Here is a 24,348-nt window from a genome sequence, read left to right as displayed (position 1 = left end):
GGCTTCATCGTACAGGTGTGTGGAAACACGTCATGCCACGATCAAAAGAAATCTCTGAGGAAAAACAGTTATTGATGCTCATCAGTCTAAAAGGGTTACAAAACAATTTCTAAGGTTTTGGGGCTCCACCAATCCACTGTCTGACAAATGGAGAAAGTTCAAGACCACAGTCACTCTACCCAGGAGCGGTCGTCTTACCAAAATCTCTCCAAGAACAAACCAGAAAATCATCAAGTAAGTAATCATCAAGTAAGTCACAGAGAACCCCAGAGTAACATCCAAGGATCTGCAGACCACTCTCGCCTTGGCTAATGTGAGTGTTCATGACTCAACTATCAGAAACAAGAATGGTGTTTTTAGAAAACCACTGCTTTCTAAAAAGAGCATTGCTGCCCGTCTGAAGTTCACCAAAGACCACATAGATGATCCACAAGACTTCTGGAGCAACGTTCTCTAGACAGACCAGTCAAAGTTAAAAATTTTTGGCCTCAGTGAGAAATGTTATGTTTGGTGAAACCAAACACTGCATTCAAACAGAAGAATCTCATCTCAACCGTCAAGCATGGTGGTGGGAGTGTGATAGTTTGGGGATGCTTTGCTGCCTCAGGACCTGGATGGCTTGCCATCACTGACACAACCATGAGATCGGCATTGTATCAGAAGATTCTAGAGGAGAATGTCAGACCATCCATTTGTGAGCTGAAGCTGAAAGTGGGTCATGCAGCAAGACAATGATCCTAAACATACAAGCAGATCTACAAAAAATATGGCTATAGAAGAAATTCTACGTATTAGAATGGCCTAGTCAAAGTTCGTACTTAAACCTCATCTAAATATTGTGCAAGACCTGAAGCGAGCTGTCCATGCAAGGAAGCCCTCAAATGTCACTCAGTTGAAGCAGTTCTATAAGTAGGAGTGGACCAGAATTCCTCAAAACAGATGCGAGAGACTTAGTTGAAGTCATTGCTGCTCAGGGGGTGCCACCAGTTACTGAATCTAAAGGTTCACATACTTTTTCACACATGGATATTGAATGTGGAATCATTTGTGAATAAATAAATGTTGAAAAAGTATCATGTTTTTGTGCCATTTGTTTAATCAGGTTATCTTTTAGACTTGGATTAAGATCTTATAGCATTTTAAGTTTGAAATATGTGAAATATGTGAAAATCCTAAGGGGTTCACAAACTTTTTCTCGGCACTGTGTGTGTGTGTGTGTGTGTGTGTGTATATATATATATATATATATATATATATATATATATATATATATATATATATATATATATATATACAGTGGCTCTCAAAAGTATTCACCCCCCCTTGGACTTTTCCACATTTTATTGTATTACAACATGGAATCAAAATGGATTTAATTAGGAGTTTTGGCCACTGATCAGCACAAAAAAGTCCATAATGTCAAAGTAAAAAATAAAATATACAAATGGTTCTAAATTAATTACAAATATAAAACAGAAAATAATTGGTTGCATAAGTATTCACCCCCTTTGCTATGACACATCTAAATAAGCTCTGGTGCAACCAATTTACTTTAGAAGTCACATAATTAGTTGAAAGAAGCCATGGTTGAAAAAAAGGCACATCAAATCTCAGCTAAAGTTTGCTAGAAGACATGTGGGAGACTCTGAGACCAAGTGGAAGAAGATTCTGTGGTTTGATGAGACCAAAATAGAGCTTTTTGGAATTAATACAAAGTGCTATGTTTGGCGCAAGCCTAACACCACACATCATCCTGAGAACACCATCCCTACCATGAAGCATGGTGGTGGCAGCATCATGCTGTGGGGATGCTTCTCTGCATCAGGGCCTGGAAAGCTCGTGAAGATAGAGGGCAAAATGAATGCAGTAAAGTACAAAGAAATCCTGGAGGAAAACCTGCTGAAGTCTGCAAGAGACCTGGGACTTGGAACCTGGGACTTCCAACAGGACAATGACACCAAACATACAGCCAAAGCCACACTGGAGTGGCTTAAAAACAAAAAAGTCAATGTGCTGGAGTGGCCCAATCAAGGCCCGGACCTCAATCCAATTGAGAATACATGGAAAGAGCACAAAATTGCTGTTCATCAAAGGTCCCCATCCAAATTGACAGAGCTTGAGCAATGTTGTAAAGAAGAATGGACAAAAAATTGAAGTGATCAGATGTGCAAAGCTGGTAGAGACTTATCCAAATAGACTCGTGGCTGTAATTGCTGCCAAACGTGCCTACCAAATATTGACTCAATGGGGTGAATACTTATGCAATCAATTATTTTCTGTTTTATATTTGTAATTAATTTAGAACAATTTGTAGATTTGATTTTTCACTTTGACATTATGGACTTTTTGTGTTGATCAGTGGCAAAAACGCCTAATTAAATCTATTCTGATTCCATGTTGTAACACAATAAAATGCGGAAAAGTCCAAGGGGGGTGAATACTTTTGAGAGGGCCACTGTATATATATATATATATATATATATATATATATATATATATATATATATATATATATATATATATACACAACAAAATCCAAGCAGTGATCATGGTGTATATATATACACACACACAGCTCTGGAAAAAATTAAGAGACCACTGCAAATTGTTCTTCAATCAGCATCTCTACATGTATGGCATCCATTCCATTCCAGTGTCTGTTGAATTCCAACACAGGCACACCTCATTCTACTGAATGAGGTACTGATTAGGGGATCACCTGAACCAAATCTTATTTAACGAGGAAAAGTATAAAAACCGCTCCTGTGGTCATCACTATCCTCTTGCAATAGGACCAGCTGGATGGCAACACAGTGCTAGTAGTACCTCAAAAGTAATTGGTCTCAAAAAATAACTATTGACCATGCCCAAAGAGTTGAAAAGGAATGTTTTGAGCGAGGAAAAGAAGGGTTCAATTCTGGCTTTACTGGCAGAGGGATACAGTGAGCGTCGGGTTGCTTCCATCCTTAAAATTTCAAAGACGGCGGTTCATAAGAACAAGGTCAAGCAGCACACATTGTTGACAACAAAGCTACAGACCGGCAGAGGGCGAAAACGACTCTCCACTGACTGGGATGACCGCTAACTCATTCGAGTGTCACTCAGCAACCATAGGATGACATCAAGTGACCTACAAAAAATGAGAAATGGCAGCTGGGGTAAAGTGCACGGCGAGGAAGGTTCAAAACAGGCTCCTAGGGGTGGGGCTGAAGTCATGCAAAACGAGAAAAAAAGCCCTTCATCAATGAGAAGCAAAGAAGAGCCAGGCTGAGGTTTGCAAAAGACCATAAGGATTGGACCGTAGAGGACTGGAGTAAGGTCATCTTCTCTGATGAGTCCAATTTCCAGCTTTTCCCAACACCTACTCATCTAATGGTTAGACGGAGACCTGGAGAGGCCTACAAGCCACAGTGTCTCACACCCACTGTGAAATGTGGTGGAGGATCGGTGATGATATGGGGGTGCTTCAGCAAGGCTGGAATTGGGCAGATTTGTCTTTGTGAAGGACGCATGAATCAAGCCAAGTACAAAGTTGTCCTGGAAGAAAACTTGCTTCCTTCTGCTTTGACAATGTTCCCCAACTCTGAGGATTGGTTTTTCCAGCAGGACAATGCTCCATGCCACACAGCCAGGTCAATCAAGGTGTGGATGGAGGACCACCAGATCAAGACCCTGTCATGGCCAGCCCAATCTCCAGACCTGAACCCCATTGAAAACCTCTGGAATGTGATCAAGAGGAAGATGGATGGTCACAAGCCATCAAACAAAGCCGAGCTGCTTGAATTTTTGCACCACGAGTGGCATAAAGTCACCCAACATCAATGTGAAAGACTGGTGGAGAGCATGCCAAGATGCATGAAAGCTGTGCTTGAAAATCAGGGTTATTCCACAAAATATTGATTTCTGAACTCTTCCTAAGTTAAAACATTAGTATTGTGTTGTTTAAAAATGAATATGAACTTATTTTCTTTGCATTATTCGAGGTCTGACAACACTGCATCTTTTTTGTTATTTTGACCAGTTGTTATTTTCTGCAAATAAATGCTCTAAATGACAATATTTTTATTTGGAATTTGGGAGAAATGTTATCAGTAGTTTATAGAATAATACAAAAATGTTCATTTTACCCAAACACATACCTATAAAGAGTAAATTTACAGTATAATCTTAAATCTCGAAAAACTACTCACTTCTAAATCTTTTGTAGTCATTTTTGTATTACTTTAGTATAAATACATGTTAATTTGGATTCATATGTTGTTTTTTTCTGACTTTATGTGAACGAAAAGACACAAAAGCACCTGTTTTCTCATTGGAAATAGTGATGTTTTGAAATTTACCTGTCTTGGTTACAAAAGCAAAGTTTGTGGGGAATAATAGCCGTTTTCAATACTTTTGAGGCATAAGCAATTAGGAAATAACACTACCCAAGAACAAAAAAAAGATAAAAAATTGTTACACGGTGTAATTTTGCAGTGGTCTCAATTTTTTCCAGAGCTGTATATATATATATATATATATATATATATATATATATATATATATATATATATATATATATATATATATATACAGTGGCTTGCAAAAGTATTCAGACCCCTGACCAATTCTGACCAATTCTCTCATATTACTGAATTACAAATGGTACATTGAAATTTCGTTCTGTTCAATATTTTATTTTAAAACACTTAAACTCAAAATCAATTATTGTAAGGTGACATTGGTTTTATGTTGGGAAATATTTTTAAGAAAAATAAAAAAAAACTGAAATATCTTGCTTGCATAAGTATTCATCCCCCACACATTAATATTTGGTAGAGCCACCTTTCGCTGCAATAACAGCTTTAAGTCTTTTGGGGTAAGTATGTACCAGCTTTGCACACAGTGTCGGAGTGATTTTGGCCCATTCTTCTTGGCAGATTTGCTCCAGGTTGTTCAGGTTGGTTGGACGATGCTTGTGGACCGCAATTTTCAAATAGTGCCACAGATTCTCAATGGGACTGACATCAGGACTTTGACTGGGCCACTGTAGGACATTCACCTTTTTGTTTTTGAGCCACTCCAATGTTGCTTTGGCCTTGTGCTTGGGATCATTGTCCTGCTGAAAGGTGAATTTCCTCCCATGCTTCAGTTTTTTAGCAGACTGAAGCAGATTCTCTTGCAGTATTTTCCTGTATTTTGCTCCATCCATTCTTCCTTCAATTGTAACAAGATGCACAGTCCCTGCTGATGAGAAGCATCCCCACAGCATGATGCTGCCACCACCATACTTCACTGTAGGGATGGTGTGTCTTGAGGCATGGGCAGTGTTAGGTTTGCGCCACACATAGCGCTTTGAGTTTTGGCCAAAAAGCTCTATCTTGGTCTCATCTGACCACAAAACCTTTTCCCACATCGCAACTGGGTCACACTCATGCATTCTGGCAAACTCCAGATGTGCTTTCAGATGGTACTTTTTGAGTAATGGCTTCTTTCTTGCCACCCTCCCATACAGGCCAGTGTTATGCAGAGCTCTTGATATGGTTGACTGGTGCACCATTACTCCACTCCCAGCCACTGAAATCTGTAGCTCCTTCAAAGTGATTGCTGGCCTCTCTGTGGCTTCTCTCACAAGTCTCCTTCTTGTTTGAGTGCTGAGTTTTGAGGGACGGCCTTTTCTTGGCAGTGCCTGGGTTGTGTGATGCAGCTCCAACTTCCTGATTATTGATCCAACTGTGCTCACTGGGATATCCAAACACTTGAATATTATTTTGTACCCTTTCCCTAATCTATGCATTTGTATTACTTTATCTCTAACTTCTGTAGAATGCTCTTTGGTCTTCATTTTCCCTCAGATTTACAGCCTTACCAATGATCCTTCAACAGTGGGGTTTTTATCCAGAAAATGTGACAGCAACTTTAATGGTTCACAGGTGGAGGCCAATGGTAAGGTAATTGTGTCCTCGTTAGGGCAATTTCTTTCATCAGTGCAAACTGGGAGCTTCCACAGCACAGGGGTTGAATACTTATGCAAGCAAGCTATTTCAGTTTTTTATTTTTCTTAAAAATATTTCCCAACATAAAACCAATGTCACCTTACAATAATTGATTCTGAGTTTCATTGTTTAAAAATAAAATATTAAACTGAATGAAATTTCAATATACCATTTGTAATTTGGTAATATAAGAGAATTGGTCAGGGGTCTGAATACTTTTGCAAGCCACTGTATATAGTAGTCTGTCACTTATCTGCCCATCACATATCCACCCTAAGTGCTTATCCATCATGGCGATCAACCTGTTATTGAAAACAGAGAAGATTAGTTCAGAGATTGTAGATCCTACCAAAGTTTTCATACACTGTGTTGTATGTACTCCATGCGCTGCCATTGCTGGTACTATCACGTGAGCTGTTCAGTGTGTTGACTAAAAAATCCTGTTCATCTGCGAGGCGTATCAACTGCAACCTCCATCTCGATCTCCTGCCTGTCACTCAGCAGCAAATGAACTCACCCACTCATCAGATGGCTACTCTGTCACAAGCATTAATAACCTGTGTCTTTCTAAACAAGGGATTTAGGGGAGCTCCCTAATAGAAGCCAAATCTCAAAACAATAATTGTGTAAATGTGTAAATATAGTAATTGTTACAGCTGTGTATAGTGGTTTTTAAAACAGGATGTATCCTACTTTTTACATATCCGTTCTTACGCTGGTCCCACAGTAGTCGGATATACAACAGATTATATCTATATCTATATCTATCTATCTATCTATCTATCTATCTATCTATCTATCTATATATATATATATATATATATATATATATATATATATATATATATATATATATATATATATATATATATATAAAAATTTATTAATGTATTTATTTATTTTGACACTTACTGTGCAGGTTCTTCACAAAGCTTCACCCCATGAACAGGCATATAAAGTGACAGGTCTGAAGCCTTACAGAACCTACAACTTTACCATCACACTCTGCAATCAACTTGGCTGTATTACAAGTCTGCCTGCCTCTGGGCAAACATTAGCTGCTGGTAAGAACAAGTGTGTGTGGTTATTCATATGTGCATGTGTGATTAATAGAGTGTAAAGTACAGAAATTCATAAAAATAACTATTAAGACATTTGCCAAATAGTTTTACCTGCAAAACCTGTGAAGCCACTATTGCAAGTGTATGTTATCTTGATGCCAAACCGTGGCTCACGTGCAGTTCAAGTGCTGCTCCCGGTTAAATTGCTGGTTGAAGCAGACTTTGCGGCTCGAATAAACTGAAGAAAGAATATTAAAAAAAAAAATGAAGAGAGAAAAAGTAAAAATAAACAGAAACACAAGTTTATTATTTTTGCTCTGTGTATTCATTTGTGTTTATTATTCTTTCTTCTTTCCCCCTCTCTCTCTTCTGTTTCTTGAAGCCTGCATATTCACTGCATGGACATTGCGTCACTTGATGACTTGTGACACAGCTCGCTGGTGCATGAGTATTTCGCTCACAGTTGTGCAGTTGAAAGTCAGTTGCATAATTTTGAATTAAGCGCTTGTTTGTTTCGTGGAGACAATGGCACTGAGCAAACCCTCCACAAGTAATAAACGAAAGTATGAGGCTTTAAGCCAGAATGGGAGGAAGAGTGCTGTCAGTGTAAACAGTAGTAAATCTGTCTCATCTGTAACAAATCGCTTAGACGCTGTAGTCTGTACAAGGCGAACAACCTCAAACGTCATTATGAAACAAATCACAACACATTTTCATCTGAATATCCTGCTGAATCAGCCTTAAGAGAAACAAGCTGGCCTCTTTAAAAGCATGACTCAGCAGTCGGCACTCAATAAAGAAGCTGATTTAACAACTCAAGCAAGTTTTGTATGGCATGGAATATCGCCCCTGCCAAACGACCTTATTCAGATTAATAAATCTTTTTATAAAATTGGAGTGTTGGCGCCAGAATAGAATGCAGGTTTAAATGTTATATTGCAAGTCTAAAATGTATATTATATTTACATATTTTATGTTTCGTCATGAGCAGGTACTGTAATTACTTTCATAATAAGTACTGTGCATTTGTCATCCACAAAGCTCTCACAAGTATTTCATACATGCAGCAGTCTTACAAAAAAAAAAAACCCAAAAACTTATTTTTTCTTTCTTTTTAAAACCAGCATTCAGATCTTCAAGAGCTTTTCAAAAAGAATCCTTACAAAAATTATCTAAATGTAGTGTGAGTTTATTTAATGAATGGTTTGTGGAGATGTATTGTATGATTTAAAAAGTATTGTTTGGGGTTAAAAACACAGGTGAATGTGAATTATAATTTAAATGTATTATTGTACAGTTAAATGAGGTTTGGCAGAGATGATTGTTAACAGCTCGTCTGCAAAACATCTTGTGAAAATGCATCGTGTGCAGCTGGGTATTATTGATAAATTGGCTGTCGGCCACGCAAAGTCTCCTGTAGAATGTTACCATCTATAGATTGATTAATTTATTGTTAAATCCGGAGATGGTCACATGTATAAAAAACCCACAGCTTTTTTCTGGTCGGGATGGGTGTTTGAGAGGGGGAACGAGAGCAAGAGGGAGCGAGTTAAAATGAAAGTAAAAGGAAAAAGAACATATTGTTGGTATCAGTTATTTGTGTTTCAAGATTGTTTTGTTTAAACCTTTTATTTTGGCTCGGTGAGCTGTGTGTTTTTGTACAACCTTTTGATTTATTGTTTGAATAAAGTATGTGCACCAGCGCTTTCACCCGTAGTACCTGTGTGACTCTGTCACCTTCCTGGTCTGGGTATGTCACCACATGGCCGTCCTGCCACAGGCTTATAGGGTCAGGAAGTTTGGTATATACTGTAAGCAAGTTGATTAATTGTAGGAATTAATGCAGAACTAAAGTTTCATGTGTCAAAGTATCAAACCCCTTAGAGCAGTATTTTTGGTACCAAACATCTGTTTATTCATACTATAATCAAAGACCATTTTCAAAATAATGAGACCCAGGACATGCTTGCAATGCTGTCCTCATGTGAAAATGTATTGCAACTATTGCACTAATTGTGATCGTTAGTGCGATATATAACTTCAAATTATAATTTAGATACTGTGGTTAACATCAAATTATCATCTCGCATCTGCAATTATGGTAAATACATGTAATGCGTATTGCATTTTAAAGGAAACAAGATCTGTGAAAAAAGATTAATGACTTAGTTAAAGTAGTGTTTTTAATATTAAAAAAAATATCCATGTTGTTCCATTTTTTGGATAAATATGCATTGCTTCCAATTTTGAGTAAGGAAGATTCTGCCTAGGAAAAGTATTAACTTAGTAAAATTGCATTACTTTTTTCATAGTAGAAAATTACCAATTTAACATGTCCATCTGTCTTGATATGAATTGCATATCATTGCTGATATATGAATCTCATGTTTTAAACAATACTGAATCAAATTAAATGTGTATTTGCAATGCCTGATATACTCTACCAGTAAGCTAGACTATATTCTGCAGTATTAATTTATTGTAACAGTGTTAAAAGATGTTGAATCAATTGCTGTTGCTATAGAACTTCACTGACTATTGCGCCACAAGCAATATATGCTGCTGAAGCCAAGGGACCCATATTTAAAAGCATGTTTGCTTATTATAGAATGCAGTTGCTCAACATATTTATCATTCCAGATGTTATTTCTGCCTCATAACAAAATGTTTTTTGCTAATTATCTAATTCCCACATTAACATCTTTTATACCATACATGTATGTGCAATTAAAGTTTTGTCTCTAATGTTTGCATTACAGCTATCAACGTTACACTTAATTATGACATTACTCAAACTTTGTCCAAACACTCAGGAATGCTACTGTATGTGATTCAGTTTAGCCATTTGAATGACTGCTTTTAGAATGAGAAAAGTATACATTGTATTTTTAAGCAAAACTGAATTGATACTATGTAGTTCTAAATGTCACAGAAACATGTTTTAGCATAAATGCTTCAAAGGAAATGCAGTCTGCAGAAATGTGCCAACTTGTTTTATTTTATCAGTCCTTTAAATATTGTGATTTATTTACACCAGGATCTTGTGAATCCACACATTTTCACTTTCCCCTCTTTTTTCCAGTAAGGATTCAAAATTATATTTCAAGTTCTGAAGTGAATGCCATTTTTTTTTGTTTTGATTTACCTTGTTTTTAAATTGCCTAATGACTTAAAACAATCCCTCAGAAGGAACTGTGCACTCAGTAGTTCATTCGCGGCATAACTGAAAAATTCATTGTGTGGCAGTAAAAACAATTTACTGTTAATTACAAGGAGAAAAATTTGCCATAGCACACTCACAGATTGCCATGAATCATGAAGCACTCAAAGAGATTTATAAGGAATATGTAAGTGGGATGAATTAGCAGGGTTTAATAACAGAGGCACAAATCATGCAGACTTCAAGGAGCTTTAATTGATATACTAGAATGTGACGGGCATGAATCACTCAGCCATTCAGCAGCGCTGTAACATATGGTGAGCTCAATATGTTGTACCCTAAATTGGTTGGTATGTCATTGGCTGTTCCATATGGTAGGAGAAATGTATTTTCAGGTATTTTTCAAGACAAAAAGACAGGTTCCATGTTACAAGTAGTCATTAGACAGGACGATTTAGTCGTTATGGTGATAGATAACATTGTGCAGGCATTACAAAAATATTGCCGTCAATAGAGCATAGTTAATTAGAGGGAAGCTGCGTCACGAAGAAGACACTGGGCCAGGTTTAATGCATTCAATCATGTTAGTGCTGCAGGACGTGGGAGTTCTGCAATACCACTTTGTTATCTTTTGTTCTTATAATAGAAATGGAAATTACTTTGCTTTAATCTGGCAGTGAAGGAGGAGGGAGGGGAGGCAGACTAAAAAAAGAATCATGGCGCCTCTATATTAAATTCTATAAATACATAACATTCAAATGAATTAAATCAGTAAGTGTTGCAATGTAGTATAGTGTTGCTAAATGTTTTGCCTTAAAATACATGAGTTAAATTCAAATGTAGGACTTACAATTTACTGTCAACATGTCAGACTTTCAGCTCTCTGCCAGAATTTAATGTTGATGATTGCAATTTATTTCATCCTTACCTAGGTTTTATTACTGTTTGTATACACAACAGACATCACTATTATATAGATGCACCATTAGATGGAATTACCATCTGTTCATAGAGAAATAGTGGCATCTGTCTTCAAATTTTTTGAATTAAATTGTGTTATAATATTCCAAACACCACAGAACTGAAATTAATGGCTTACATTGTTTATTTACCCCAAGTCATACAGTTGGTTTACCTAATGATTATTGTATAGAAAAACTATTTCATAATATGGCATCCAGTTGTTTAGCCCACTGGGTTATTACGATAATTAAAATTAAAATAATTGCACGTTCTACAGAAGTACTTTATTTTAATCACGTCAGTAGATATCTATAATACATATATTTGGCTCTTATTTTTGTCCTTGTCACACCTAGAAATTTCTTTGTCTGTTAAACAGAAGGAGAATTAGAAATTAATTATACATAGAGCTATTTACTTTTTCATTGGACATAACTTTAATATTGAATGATATTAATTCAGGTTTATAGGTTCTATTCTTTTTCTGTAGTCTGTGTAAAATTCACAGTATATAAAACAAACAGATAAACTGAAATTCAGGGTAAGAAGCCAAAGTGCATTTTTCAATTATAAATAGTAATTTCTCAAAATGTTGTGTTTCTCTGTGTATCCACCATTAATACATACCAGCACATTAACTGTAACATATATTTAAACATATATTATATAAGATCATAACATAAAGCTCATAAAAAAAACACCAGAGGCTACATAAACTGTAAACAGTAATGCTTGGTTTGGAGAGTGCATGGAGAGGGAGTGAGGGGTGAAGTAAAGCAGACTTGGTGTAGATATTAAGTTGATGTTTTTGCGCATTTGAGGCAAGATACATGGGGTTTCCATGTGGGTCAATTTACACGTCAAATGGTGATGCGCATGTACATTTTGGGCAAATTACTTGGGTAAATCAGGTTTGTGGCTGAAAAAAATGGCCAAAGAGAGGATTAGGGTAAATCTCATTTACTTGTGTAAATGACTAAACAAACGGGAAATCCATGCCCAGTTTCGCATGGAAACCTGCATTTCCAATTTAAATGTTAATGAGCGTGTTTATTCTTAACTATAAATATTGCAAGGGAGCAAGTCAGTTGTTACTGTGGATTCCAAGAGTAGTGAGAAAGTAGTGGCTGATGGATGATTTTTTGGTTAACAGTGGTGTAGTTCACTTTAGTGATAATGCAGGCGTGTAACAGGGCATTGTACAGTATTGTTTATTCATTTTTAGAATGGGGGCTCCCCCTCCACCCCTGTATCTAATTGTGTATTGTTTATTTGTGATTTATATGTGTATATATATATAGCCATGCACTTTGTTTTGTTATTGTTTTGTTTCTGGCAGAGGCGAGATTAGTCCTCTGCCAGCGTGTAATTAAAAGAAAACCTTGTGGTAATGTGTAGCTGTCGGCTAGTGCATTGTTAAACTAGTCGGCAGTCACAGGTAAATAATAAACTTGTGCAGATTGTGGCCAAGGGCTAATAGAATACTTACTATCTAGTTAAACCCCTCGGCCACGGTATATAAACCTGGAGCTCTCTGCACTCCGGGTGGGTGTTCAAAATAGGAACGGGAGAGTGAGAGGAGAGAGAAATTTAAAACTAAGCAAAATTATAGATCCGTGAAGGCTACTGCCCAGCCAGACCTGTGTGTTGTGATTTGTTTTTCTTTGCCTTTTTATTTTTGTGCTCTGTGAGCAAGTATTTTTGTTTGTTTAAATATTTTATTTATTTTTGTGTAAACGGCCCCGCAGTGCATTTTCCACTGCAGTACCTTGTTTGTTATTGTTCCTGCATTCTGGCCTGACGTCACCACACGCCGGCCTGTCACACATGGTCTCAAGTGTGGGATCACCAGCGCCTCCTAGACTCAGGCCGGAACAGGTACTGCAGGTGATTAATTTAATTTAAAACTCTTTTTGGAGGAAGATGGGAAGGAAGCAGCGGCAGCGCGGGGCTGGCCGCAAGCCCCATTGCGTCTCTGGCCCGGTGGACATCTGCATGACCTGCAGGGGGGAGGAGTGGTGCTTTGAAGTTAGCAAGGCTGGGCACATGTCGCCCGACTACAACCACTCCCCACCTCAGGAAGAGGAGGTGGAACCAGGGCTACAGCCGCAGGAGGAGGTTAGCTGGGAAGCCCTCCACAGCATGGGAGTACCATATTGCTGCTGCATCTGTGGGAATTGGGGGCACTTTCCACTCAACTGCCCCCTGCCACCAGAGGAACGCCTACTGCGCCCATTGCCACCAGAAGAAGGGGAGGAGCCTGAACATCCTGCGCCTGAGTTGGAGAAGCACGAATGGGGCTTGGCTGGAGATAGAGTACTGAGTGTCCTGTTGCGATTCAATGTCTTTTTACGCTGAAAATGTGTTTTACGCTGAAAAACTATATTTTAAACAGCGCGTGTACAATAAACAGTGCGTATGAAAATAAATTGGACCTGATCGTCTGACAAGCGCTGAATAAATGGACTACAAGGGTTAAGGGAGGGGGGAGGTGGCCATAGGGCCATGTGTCCTGTGCACAAGGGAGGGAGGGATATGTAACAGGGTGAGGAGCCCTGTACAGTATTGCTTCTTCATTTTTAGATTGTATTGTTTATTTGTGATGTGTGTATATATATATATCACAAACAAAATAAACGGTGCCGCAGCGCGTTTTCCACTTTATCTTGTTTTCTTTTGTTCCTGCATTCTGGCCTGATGCCACCACACACCGGTTTGTCACAGGGAGGCTTTTTTTTTATTATTAAACTCCTCCCTGTGATCAGTGCTGCGCCATGCTCTATCCATTCGCCGCATGCCCCACAGTTGATCACAATTGAGTTGTTCTGCAGTCTTACAGCTATGCCCTTTACCCAAGATGACCGACTTCCGGTTTCGTCCTACCATCGAGTCGGCCCACCACCAACCTTAATTAGAGCCCTTCCTGGTCGGGAGGTGGATTTGGAGCTCAGATTTCTTCTCTCCAAGTCATAAACATTTTCCTTTATTGTAACCCAGTTTCACTCCATTAGTCTGCAAGTACAGGAAGTGATTAGTTACCAGGAAGAAACTATTTGATTTAGATTTTTTAATACCATATATACAGCATTCAAATTGAAAAACCTATAAACCTGAATTCATGTATTAAAAAAACAAGAAGAGGGGGCAGTCATAATGCTACTATTACTCTTAAATACTAAGAAATAATTTGCACTCATGTTAAGGCAAAGGGAGTAGCAACGATCTGTTGAAATCTGTTTAGAGTTTAATTGAAACCTACTAGTGAAAATTAAGTACTGTAGATGGCTTCTAGTTGACTTTATTAATTATGATACATGTGCATTGAAATATTAATGGCTTTAATGGTTGTTCTTGGTAGGTTTGACACTAATATCCAGCTTAGTGGAAATGTACTGTAGATTTGCCTATAACTCAGCTATATGGGCACATATAGCAAAAAGCGAATTCACACAGATCCTATTAACCAGCCAGCTGAATTTAAAGTGATATCAGAGTTTCAATTATATAGACTCAAGTAATATTGATTTGGTATAATGTATTGCTTGTATGCACATAAGACATGTGCAGACAACATGTCCCTTTCCCATTTAAGAGTTTTATTAGTTTCCATTCTGTAGATGGTTTCAGAATTTGAATAGACTAAATGCACATAGTGTGTGTCAGCTCCAAGTAATTTACTTCCTCACATCAGATAAGAGGAAAACATATACAACACTACCAGCATCTGCAGATCTGTGAAATGACTATAAATGTATTGTTTTCTTCTTGTAGCTCCAGCGAGAATAAGGGCTCCTCAGTTAGAGGGACTCAACATGACAGTTATTAAAATATCCTGGGACCCACCCAAAGAGGTGAATGGACCTCCACCGCTTTACCAGTTGGAGAGAATGGACACATCGTTAACCAGCTCCCTCAGTCCAGTTATGAGAGGAACCAGATTCCCAGGACATGGTTATTACAGGTTCCCAAACTCAACACTTCCTGTCAATACATATTTTACAGGTAAATTACAGGGTTTTATTACAATGTGTATTATTATTATTATTATTATTATTATTATTATTATTATTATTATTACACTATGTAACACAATTTTTCTTCCTGGGTAGTAAGTGTCATTTCCTAATTGCTTATGCCTCAAAAGTATAGAAAATGTCTATTATTCCCCACAAACTTTGCTTTTGTGACCAGGGCAGTGATATTTTGAAATTTACCTATTTCCAATGAGAAAACGGGCGAATTTGTGTCTTTTCGTTCACATAAAGTCAGAAAAAAACAACATATAAATCCAAATTAACATGTATTTATACTAAAGTAATACAAAAATGACTACAGAAGATTTAGAAGTTTGTAGTTTTTCGAGATTTACAATTATACTGTAAATCACTTTCACGAATCATCCCCCAAATGTAGTCTCCCATCATGTTCTCGTTATACTGTCCTTGGTAGCGGTGTTCAAAGTCCAGTATATCCTGGTGGAAGCGCTCGCCTTGCTCCTCCGAGTACGCTTCCACGTTCTCCTTGAATTTATCAAGATGAGCATGAAGGATATGGACTTCGAGGGACATCCTACAGCCCATTGTGCCGTAGTTCTTCACCAGAGTCTCAACCAGCTCCACATAGTTTTCGACCTTGTGATTGCCCAGGAAGCCCCAAACCACTGCGACAAAGCTGTTCCAAGCTGCTTTCTCTTTACTAGTGAGCTTCTTGGGGAATTCATTGCACTCCAGGATCTTCTTTATCTGTGGTCCAACGAAGACACCGGCTTTGACCTTTGCCTCAGACAGCTTAGGGAAGAAGTCTTGAAGGTACTTGAAGGCTGCCGACTCCTTATCTAGAGCTCTGACAAATTGTTTTATAAGGCCCAATTTGATGTGCATTGGTGGCATCAGCACCTTCCGGGGGTCCACCAGTGGCTCCCACTTGACATTGTTCCTCCCCACAGAGAACTGTGGTAGTGAGCCTTGGTATCCCTGCTGTCCAAAAGGAAAAGATAGCAGGGCAACTTGGTAAAACCGCCTTGGAGACCCATCAGGAATGCGACCTTGCAGCCTCTTGATGCCATCTCAGAAAAATGCAGATATGTATCCACTTAGGCAGCTGGAACTAAACTGAACTGGTGGGCTTAAGGCCCCTGTATTTATACTACTATTTATATTACTGGAAAGTTCTAGAAAGTTCTAGAAGTTACTTCAAGTTTACTCAGCACTGAGTCTATCTGGAATGTTCTGGAAAATAGGTAAATTTCAAAATATCACTGCCCTGGCCACAAAAGCAAAGTTTGTGGGGAGTAATAGCCATTTTCTGTACTTTTGAGGCATAAGCAATTAGGAAATGACACTTACTACCCAGGAACCAAAAAAAATAAAATAAATTGTTTCACAGTGTTATTATTATTACATTATTTAACAGACACGTTATCTTAAGCGACTTATGGAAACTAAACAAAATATAAAAATACTAAATAGTTTTTTTTTCAATGTTTCTTATAAGATGGAAAAATAAAATAGAAAAATAAAAATAAGGAAACAGAGAGAAATGGCAGATGAAAAAACATAGCAGACATATAAAAGCATTATAAAGAATAAAGAATTATAAACATTTAAAATATACAACCAACTATGTAATAAAATAACACAACACAGAAACACAATGTTCTTTCACAATTGGCGCACCTGCAGGGAAGATGAATCCATAGCATTCCTTAATCGGAGGCAATTTGTTGTGTTTCATCCTGTACGACTGGACTCGTGTGAGAGTCGTATAATTAGGTTAATCAAGTCAAATGAGTCCAAAAAGGGTAAAAGATGGAGTCATTTGTAACTACTGTATGGTTAATGAGTTTCAATTACCAAAAATGGCCACAGTTCGTCAGGAGGGTTTCTATTAGTACTGGGTTTGCACGGGCACATAGAGCCACACTCTTGATGAATGGCTTGTTTTAGTTTGGTAAAAAATACTTTTTCCTCAGCAGCAGCATGATCTGGCCAAGTCAATATATAATGTATATCTAAATCCACATTATTTCAATAGGAAACCCTAAAATATTATGGGTGGTCTATTGCTATCTAGTAATAGATATTCTAAGTAATTTCCTTTAACGTGTTTTAGGTTGTTAGGTATTAATTAAAATGTCTCATGTTTCTCATGAACTGAGGATTTTGATGTTATAACTTGTTTACACTGTGAAATATAGTCAGCCATGCTATAAATGTAAGCTGAATCTGTCTCCTAAAAGCACAGTGATTAAAAACTAGTTTTTAAAGATATACAATGATTGTATTTTGAATACCTGAATTTAAGACTATTGTTGGTTTCACAGTCTAGAAAAGTTTTAAAATTTTATCAAAACAGACTTTAAAAGTATTAATTATAAGAAGAATAGCTAATGATTTTAATCACTGTGAACAGCCCTACACACTAAATCGTAAACATTGATGCCAAAATTGCTGGCTTCTTGTTTCTGCATATATATTTAAAGCACCATTAGAATAGCTATCCTGTTTTCTGAAAATAGTAGTTAGGCATTACGTGAAATGCCTAATCCCTGGTAATTTGATATTATTAACATTAACATCAAACATCTTTGCTGCATTTACTTGTATCCAGTATGGTGTTAAAGTTGTTCCCACATCTTCCCAATTCCAAATTTGATCAAAAAAAAAAATTGTGCTATGTATCCATGAATTTTATTTCCTAAAATTAAAAAAAAAAAATGAAATCACAAAAATGCTTTGTAAAAGTTATTTTAGGTCTGAGATATAACTAGAGTTAGAATAATGCATAAAATACTTAATTAAAATATTCTGTGCTAAAATATTTGGATTATGATGATGTTTTTTTGTTGACGTTTACTGCAGTGCCTCTAAATAAGGTCCTGTGCTGTGCATTGGTTTTAAGAAAAATTATGCTACACATACATTTTCATGTTAAAAAAAAAAAAAAAACATTCATCATATAAAAAAATATGTACATTATGTACAGTGAGAGATACCCCTTATGAACCTTCTGGTATCAGAGACACGTTCTGTGTAGTTTGGGACTATAAGGTTCTGACTGCCCAAACTGAGTCCTTACACCATGGGAGAAGCACCTCTCATTATAATCAGGGGTTCACATAACTGGTACACAGGTACACATGCTCACCAATAAAAAACAAGTGCGGACTTCTATTGTTTTTAACACGCAAATTCGTACCATCAGTACATTTTTAACAGGAAATAATTTTTCATCTAAGCATGACACTGCCATTAAGCAGTGCTGCTTCTGAGAGTGGGTTCCCTTTCAAGTACTGTATTCCATTACACAATGGGTTAACCTATTACGCCAGATTCAAGTGAACACTCTACCAAAGCTGGCGTCAAAGCTGTCGTCGGTACGCCTGTCTCCGCTCAGTGCCATTTTCTATTCAGCCTCTTCAGCTTGCACAGAGAGTGACCCCGCCCCGCATTCAAGAGAGTGAAAATTTGCTATCTTCGATCAGAAGCAGTTAGATAAGCCTGTCTTATTTTATTTCTGTTTGTACCTCCATGCACCGTACTGTGACTCCGAGTACCATACAGTGATCCCGCAGCATGTTGCACAGTACATCACAGTGTACTGAACAGTGCCACCGTGCACCGTACCATACTGTACCGTGCACTGCAAGGGTACTGTGCATACCTTACGGTGTTGCACTGTAGTGTACCGTACTGCACCGTAGTACACCGTACCACGCATACAATATTGTATCGTACCGTATTCAATACCATGCGTGTTACCACCCGTGCGCATTACAGTCTTGCTGTAACAATGCTTGGGTTCCATTCTTGCATGACCTGCAAGAAGCCTATCCCTTCAGAGGAGAAGCATGAGCAATGTGTGTGGTGTCTTGGTACTGCGCATGCTCAGTAGGCATTACAGGATCACTGCTTTTGTGATGCCTGTTCACTGTTCACCAGACGTTTGGTCGAGCGCAGGCACTACTGCCGGCAGCTCCAAAAACAATGCCACAGAAGCAGAAGCCCCTCGCGTTCTTCGGTATCAACCTCATCCTCTTCCCCCCCCCCCCCCCCAAATGAGGTCATCTCGGCGCAGAGCCAGATGTTGAAGGCACTACTCCCCCTGTGGTGCAAGTAGCTGTTGCAGTGCAAGAATGAGCTCACATAGGTCACAGCCTTATTGAAAAGAATCACCACAGCACTGGAAGTGCACTGGTCTGAAGAGTCTGAGCTGAAGCACTCAATTTTTGTCAGGCCCTCATCTCCCTCTAGAAGGACCTCGATGACCCCTGTCCAACGAGACTTTCTGCATGAGCGCCAATCAACTTGGGGACACCCTGCGACAGCCCCAGCCATCCCCAGAGCTGCTGACCTGTTATATCAGGTCCACAACACAAAGGAGTTGGGGCTTGGCTACTTCCTTCCTATCGCAGCATCCATTGCCTCCCTTGTACAAGGCACACGTCTGGCAGTCCTTTGTGTCGTGCCCTAACAAACAGTGCTTTATTATGCTTTAAGTATGGCTAGCCATCGGTATCACCAAATTGGCTGTTCTGCAAGTCATGCTCTTTTGACGGCTTGGGTATACTTACCCATTGTGTAATGGAATACATTTCGTACTTGAAAGGAAACATTAGGTTGTCATCATAACCCTGGTTCCGTGAAATAGAAATGCATCCATTACAATTATTTGGTCGCTGCGTACATTCTATGCAGTAGGCTGAAGTAAATGTATGGGACTGAGCGCCGTCCTCCAAGCAATTTTGTCTCCTGTGGGGGTGGAGACAGGTGTGTTGATATCGCGGGCGTAAGACGCATCTTTGGTAATGTTCAGTTGAATCGGGCATAATAGGTAATTGTGTAATGGATACATTTCTATTTCAGAGAACCAGGGTTATGATAATAACCTAATGTTTTCACATGTCAACATTTTAAAAAACAAACATCGATCCCGCCTATCAGCTGCACTCCTTTCTTCCCTGATGCATATTCATGTGTAAGATGACCACTGAAACCTTTGATCCTGAACCCAGCATACAGTGCTAATGCAAAATGGCTACAGGAAAGCGAAAGCTAGTTGTGCTTACAATTACGTTTTACCAGAAATCCTTTCACCTTTGCAAAAGGCAAACACGAGATGTAAAATAGCACAATACCTTTATGTAAAGAGACACTTTTCCGTTAATGGTCTCTATTTATCAGGGGTTGTGATACATGTCTGCCTCATAAACATCTTTCTCGTGACACTCCCATTAAAAGTTTGTCAGTCTTTGATAGTAGGGGTCCCCATTGTTGAGATGACTACTGTTGAGTACTATAAATATATATATATATATATATATATATATATATATATATATATATATATATATACAGTGCCTTGCAAAAGTATTCAGACCCCTGACCAATTCTCTCATATTACTGAATTACAAATGGTACACTGAAATTTCGTTCTGTTCGATATTTTATTTTTAAACACTGAAACTCAGAATCAATTATTGTAAGGTGACATTGGTTTTATGTTGGGAAATATTTTTAAGAAAAATAAAAAACTGAAATATCTTGCTTGCATAAGTATTCAACCCCTGTGCTGTGGAAGCTCCCAGTTTGCACTGATGAAAGAAATTGCCCTAACGAGGACACAATTACCTTACCATTGGCCTCCACCTGTGAACCATTAAAGTTGCTGTCACATTTTCTGGATAAAAAACGTACTGTTGAAGGATCATTGGTAAGGCTGTGACTCTGAAGATAAATTAAGACCAAAGAGCATTCTACAGAAGTTTGAGATAAAGTAATACAAATGCATAGATGAGGGAAAGGGTACAAAATAATATCCAAGTGTTTGGATATCCCAGTGAGCACTGTTGGATCAATAATCAGGAAGTGGAAGCTGCATCACACCACCCAGGCACTGCCAAGAAAAGGCCATCCCTCAAAACTCAGCGCTCAAACAAGAAGGAGACTTGTGAGAGAAGCCACAGAGAGGCCAACAATCCCTTTGAAGGAGCTACAGAGTTCAGTGGCTGGGAGTGGAGTAATGGTGCACCAGTCAACCATATCAAGAGCTCTGCATAACACTGGCCTGTACGGAAGGGTGGCGAGAAAGAAACCGTTACTCAAAAAGTACCATCTGAAAGCACGTCTGGAGTTGCGATGTGGGAAAAGGTTTTGTGGTCAGATGAGACCAAGATAGAGCTTTTTGGTCAAAACTCAAAGTGCTATGTATGGCGCAATCAACACTGCCCATGCCTCAAGACGCACCATCCCTACAGTGAAGTATGGTGGTGGCAGCGTCATGCTGTGGGGATGCTTCTCATCAGCAGGGACTGTGCATCTTGTTACAACTGAAGGAAGAATGGATGGAGCAAAATACAGGAAAATACTGGAAGAGAATCTGCTTCAGTCCACTAAAAAACTGAAGCTTGGGAGGAAATTCACCTTTCAGCAGGACAATGATCCCAATCACAAGGCCAAAGCAACATTGGAGTGGCTCAAGAACAAAAAGTTGAATGTCCTATAGTGGTCCAGTCAAAGTCCTGATCTCAATCCCATTGAGAATCTGTGGCACTATTTGAAAATTGCAGTCCACAAGCGTTGTCCAACCACCTGAACAACCTGGAGCAAATCTGCCAAGAAGAATGGGCCAAAATCACTCCGACACTATGTGCAAAGCTGGTACATACTTACCCCAAAAGACTTAAAGCTGTTATTGCAGCGAAAGGTGGCTCTACCAAATATGAATGTGTGGGGGTTGAATACTTATGCAAGCAAGATATTTCAGTTTTTTATTTTTCTTAAAAATATTTCCCAACATAAAACCAGTGTCACCTTACAATCTATGCATTTGTATTACTTTATCTCAAACTTCTGTAGAATGCTCTTTGATCTTCATTTTCCTTCAGATTCACAGCCTTACCAATGATCCTTCAACAGTGGGGTTTTTAGCCAGAAAATGTGACAGCAACTTTAATGGTTCACAGGTGGAGGCCATTGGTAAGGTAATTGTGTCCTTGTTAGGGCAATTTCTTTAATCGGTGTAAACTGGGAGCTTCCATAGCACAGCGGTTGAATACTTATGCAAGCAAGCAATCAGTTTTTCATTTTTCTTAAAAATATTTCCCAACATAAAACCAATGTCACCTTACAATAATTGATTCTGAGTTTCAGTGTTTAAAAATAGAATATCGAACAGAACGAAATTTCAGTGTACCATTTGTAATATATATATGTACACACACACACACACACACACACATATATATATACAGTGCCTATAGAAAGTCTACACCCATTTCAAAGTGTTCACCTTTTGTTGCCTGGAATTAAAATGCATTAATATATACATACATATCTGTGTGTGTGTGTGTGTGTGTGTGTCTGTGTCCACCCCACTTGTAATAACAATCCTAAATTAGCTCAGGTGTAACCAATTGCCTTCAAAATCACATGCCAAGTTAAGTGGCTTCCACCTGTGTTAAATTGTAGTGATTCACATGATTTCAGGACAAATTCACCAGTTCAAAAGAACTCTGGGACAAAGTTGTTGAAAGGCACTGATCAGGGGATGGGTATAAAAAATATCAAAGGCCTTGAATATCCCTTGGAGCACGGTCAAGGCGATTATTAAGAAGTAGAAGGTGTATGGCACCACAAGGACCCTGCCTAGATCAGGCCGTCCCTCCAAACTGGATGACTGAGCAAGAAGTAGACTGATCAGAGAGCAAGAGCTACAGGCTTTTATGGCCAAGACTGGTCAAAGTGCATGTGACAACAATATCCCAAGCACTCCACAGATCTGGCCTGTATAGTAGGGTGGCAAGAAGGAAGCCATTACTCAAGAAAGCCCACCTTGAATCCCATTTGAAGTATGCAAAAAAACACTTGGGAGATTCTGTAGCCATGTGGCAAAAAGTTTGTGGTCTGACAAAACTAAAATGGAACTTTTTGGCCTAAATGCAAAGCATTATGTTTGGCGCAAACCCAACACAGCGCATCACCCAAACAACACCATCCCTACTGTCAAGCATGGCGATGGCAGCATCATGTTATGGGGATGTTTCTCATCGGCAGGGACTGGGGCACTTGTCAAGATAGAAGGGAAAATGAATGGAGCAAAGCACAGAAAAGTCCTTGAGGAAAACCTGCTGCCCTCTGCAAGAAAGCTGAAACTGGGACGGAAATTCACCTTTCAGCATGACAACGACCCAAAGCACACAGCCAAAGCTACACTAGAGTGGCTTAGGAACAAAAAGGTAAATGTCCTTGAGTGGCCCAGTCAGAGCCCCGACCTAAATCCAATTGAAAATTTGTGGCATGACTTGAAGGTTGCTGTCCATCAACGCTCCCCAAGGAACTTGACAGAGCTTGAACAGTTTTGTAAAGAAGAATGGTCAAATATTGCCAAATCTAAGTGTGCAAAGTTGGTAGAGACCTATCCCAACAGACTCACAGCTTTAATTGCTGCCAAAGGTGCTTCCAAAAAGTATTAACTCAGGGGGGTGGAGACTTATCCAATTATAGTCTTTCAGTTTTGTATTTTTAATATACAATCTTTTTCTCAATAAAAACTTTTTTTCCCCTTAACAGTGTGGTGTATGGTGTGTAGATAAGTGGGAAAAAATCCTCATTTAAATGCATGAAACTCTGAGGCACTGACACAACAAAATGTGAAAAAATGTTCAAGGGGGTGTAGACTTTCTATAGGCATTGTATAAGGAAAATAATTGTATCTTGGGTTTCTGTGAGTTTATAAATGACTCGACCTAACAGTCTCATAGTTTATCACGTCACATAAACTCTAAATGAAAATTATATATATATATAGATATATATATATATATATATATATATATATATATATATATATATATATATATATACAACACATACACACACACACACACACAGACACAATATAACCTCTAATGTATCTACTACTGTAGATTCATTGTGCATAGTCAATTCTCACTGCCATTAGACAAGTAGAAACTGCAGGAGTTTTAAGCCTAATGATATTCATCCATTTGGAACAATTATAATTGTTTATGAAATTATTCATGCCAATAATCAGCATTTGAGACACAATGTAGTATCGAATGGCTCAGTTCCCTTAATAAATTGTACAGCTACTTTAAATGATTTTTGCTTAATGTTTTTTGCAAATTTTTGTGATTATCAAGTTACATAAAAAAAGTTTAAAAAAAGAA

At 38.3% G+C, this 24,348-nt stretch overlaps 1 protein-coding gene across 1 annotated transcript in view; it reads left to right on the top strand.

Annotated features, from left to right (window-relative positions):
- The window catches only part of ush2a (Usher syndrome 2A (autosomal recessive, mild)), a 378,004-nt gene that overhangs the window by 104,466 nt on the left and 249,190 nt on the right, over positions 1–24,348 (top strand). Inside the window, exons 21-22 of the mRNA XM_041252711.1 lie at positions 6,895–7,039; positions 14,931–15,161. Of these exons, the coding sequence (XP_041108645.1) occupies positions 6,895–7,039; positions 14,931–15,161 (376 nt within the window). The remainder of the gene's footprint in view (positions 1–6,894; positions 7,040–14,930; positions 15,162–24,348) is intronic.

The sequence above is a fragment of the Polyodon spathula genome, chromosome 6 (assembly GCF_017654505.1).
Source record: "Polyodon spathula isolate WHYD16114869_AA chromosome 6, ASM1765450v1, whole genome shotgun sequence".
In the NCBI taxonomy this organism is placed as follows: domain Eukaryota; kingdom Metazoa; phylum Chordata; class Actinopteri; order Acipenseriformes; family Polyodontidae; genus Polyodon; species Polyodon spathula.
Note: the sequence above shows the minus strand (reverse complement) of the source record. Positions and strands in the feature narration are given on the sequence as shown.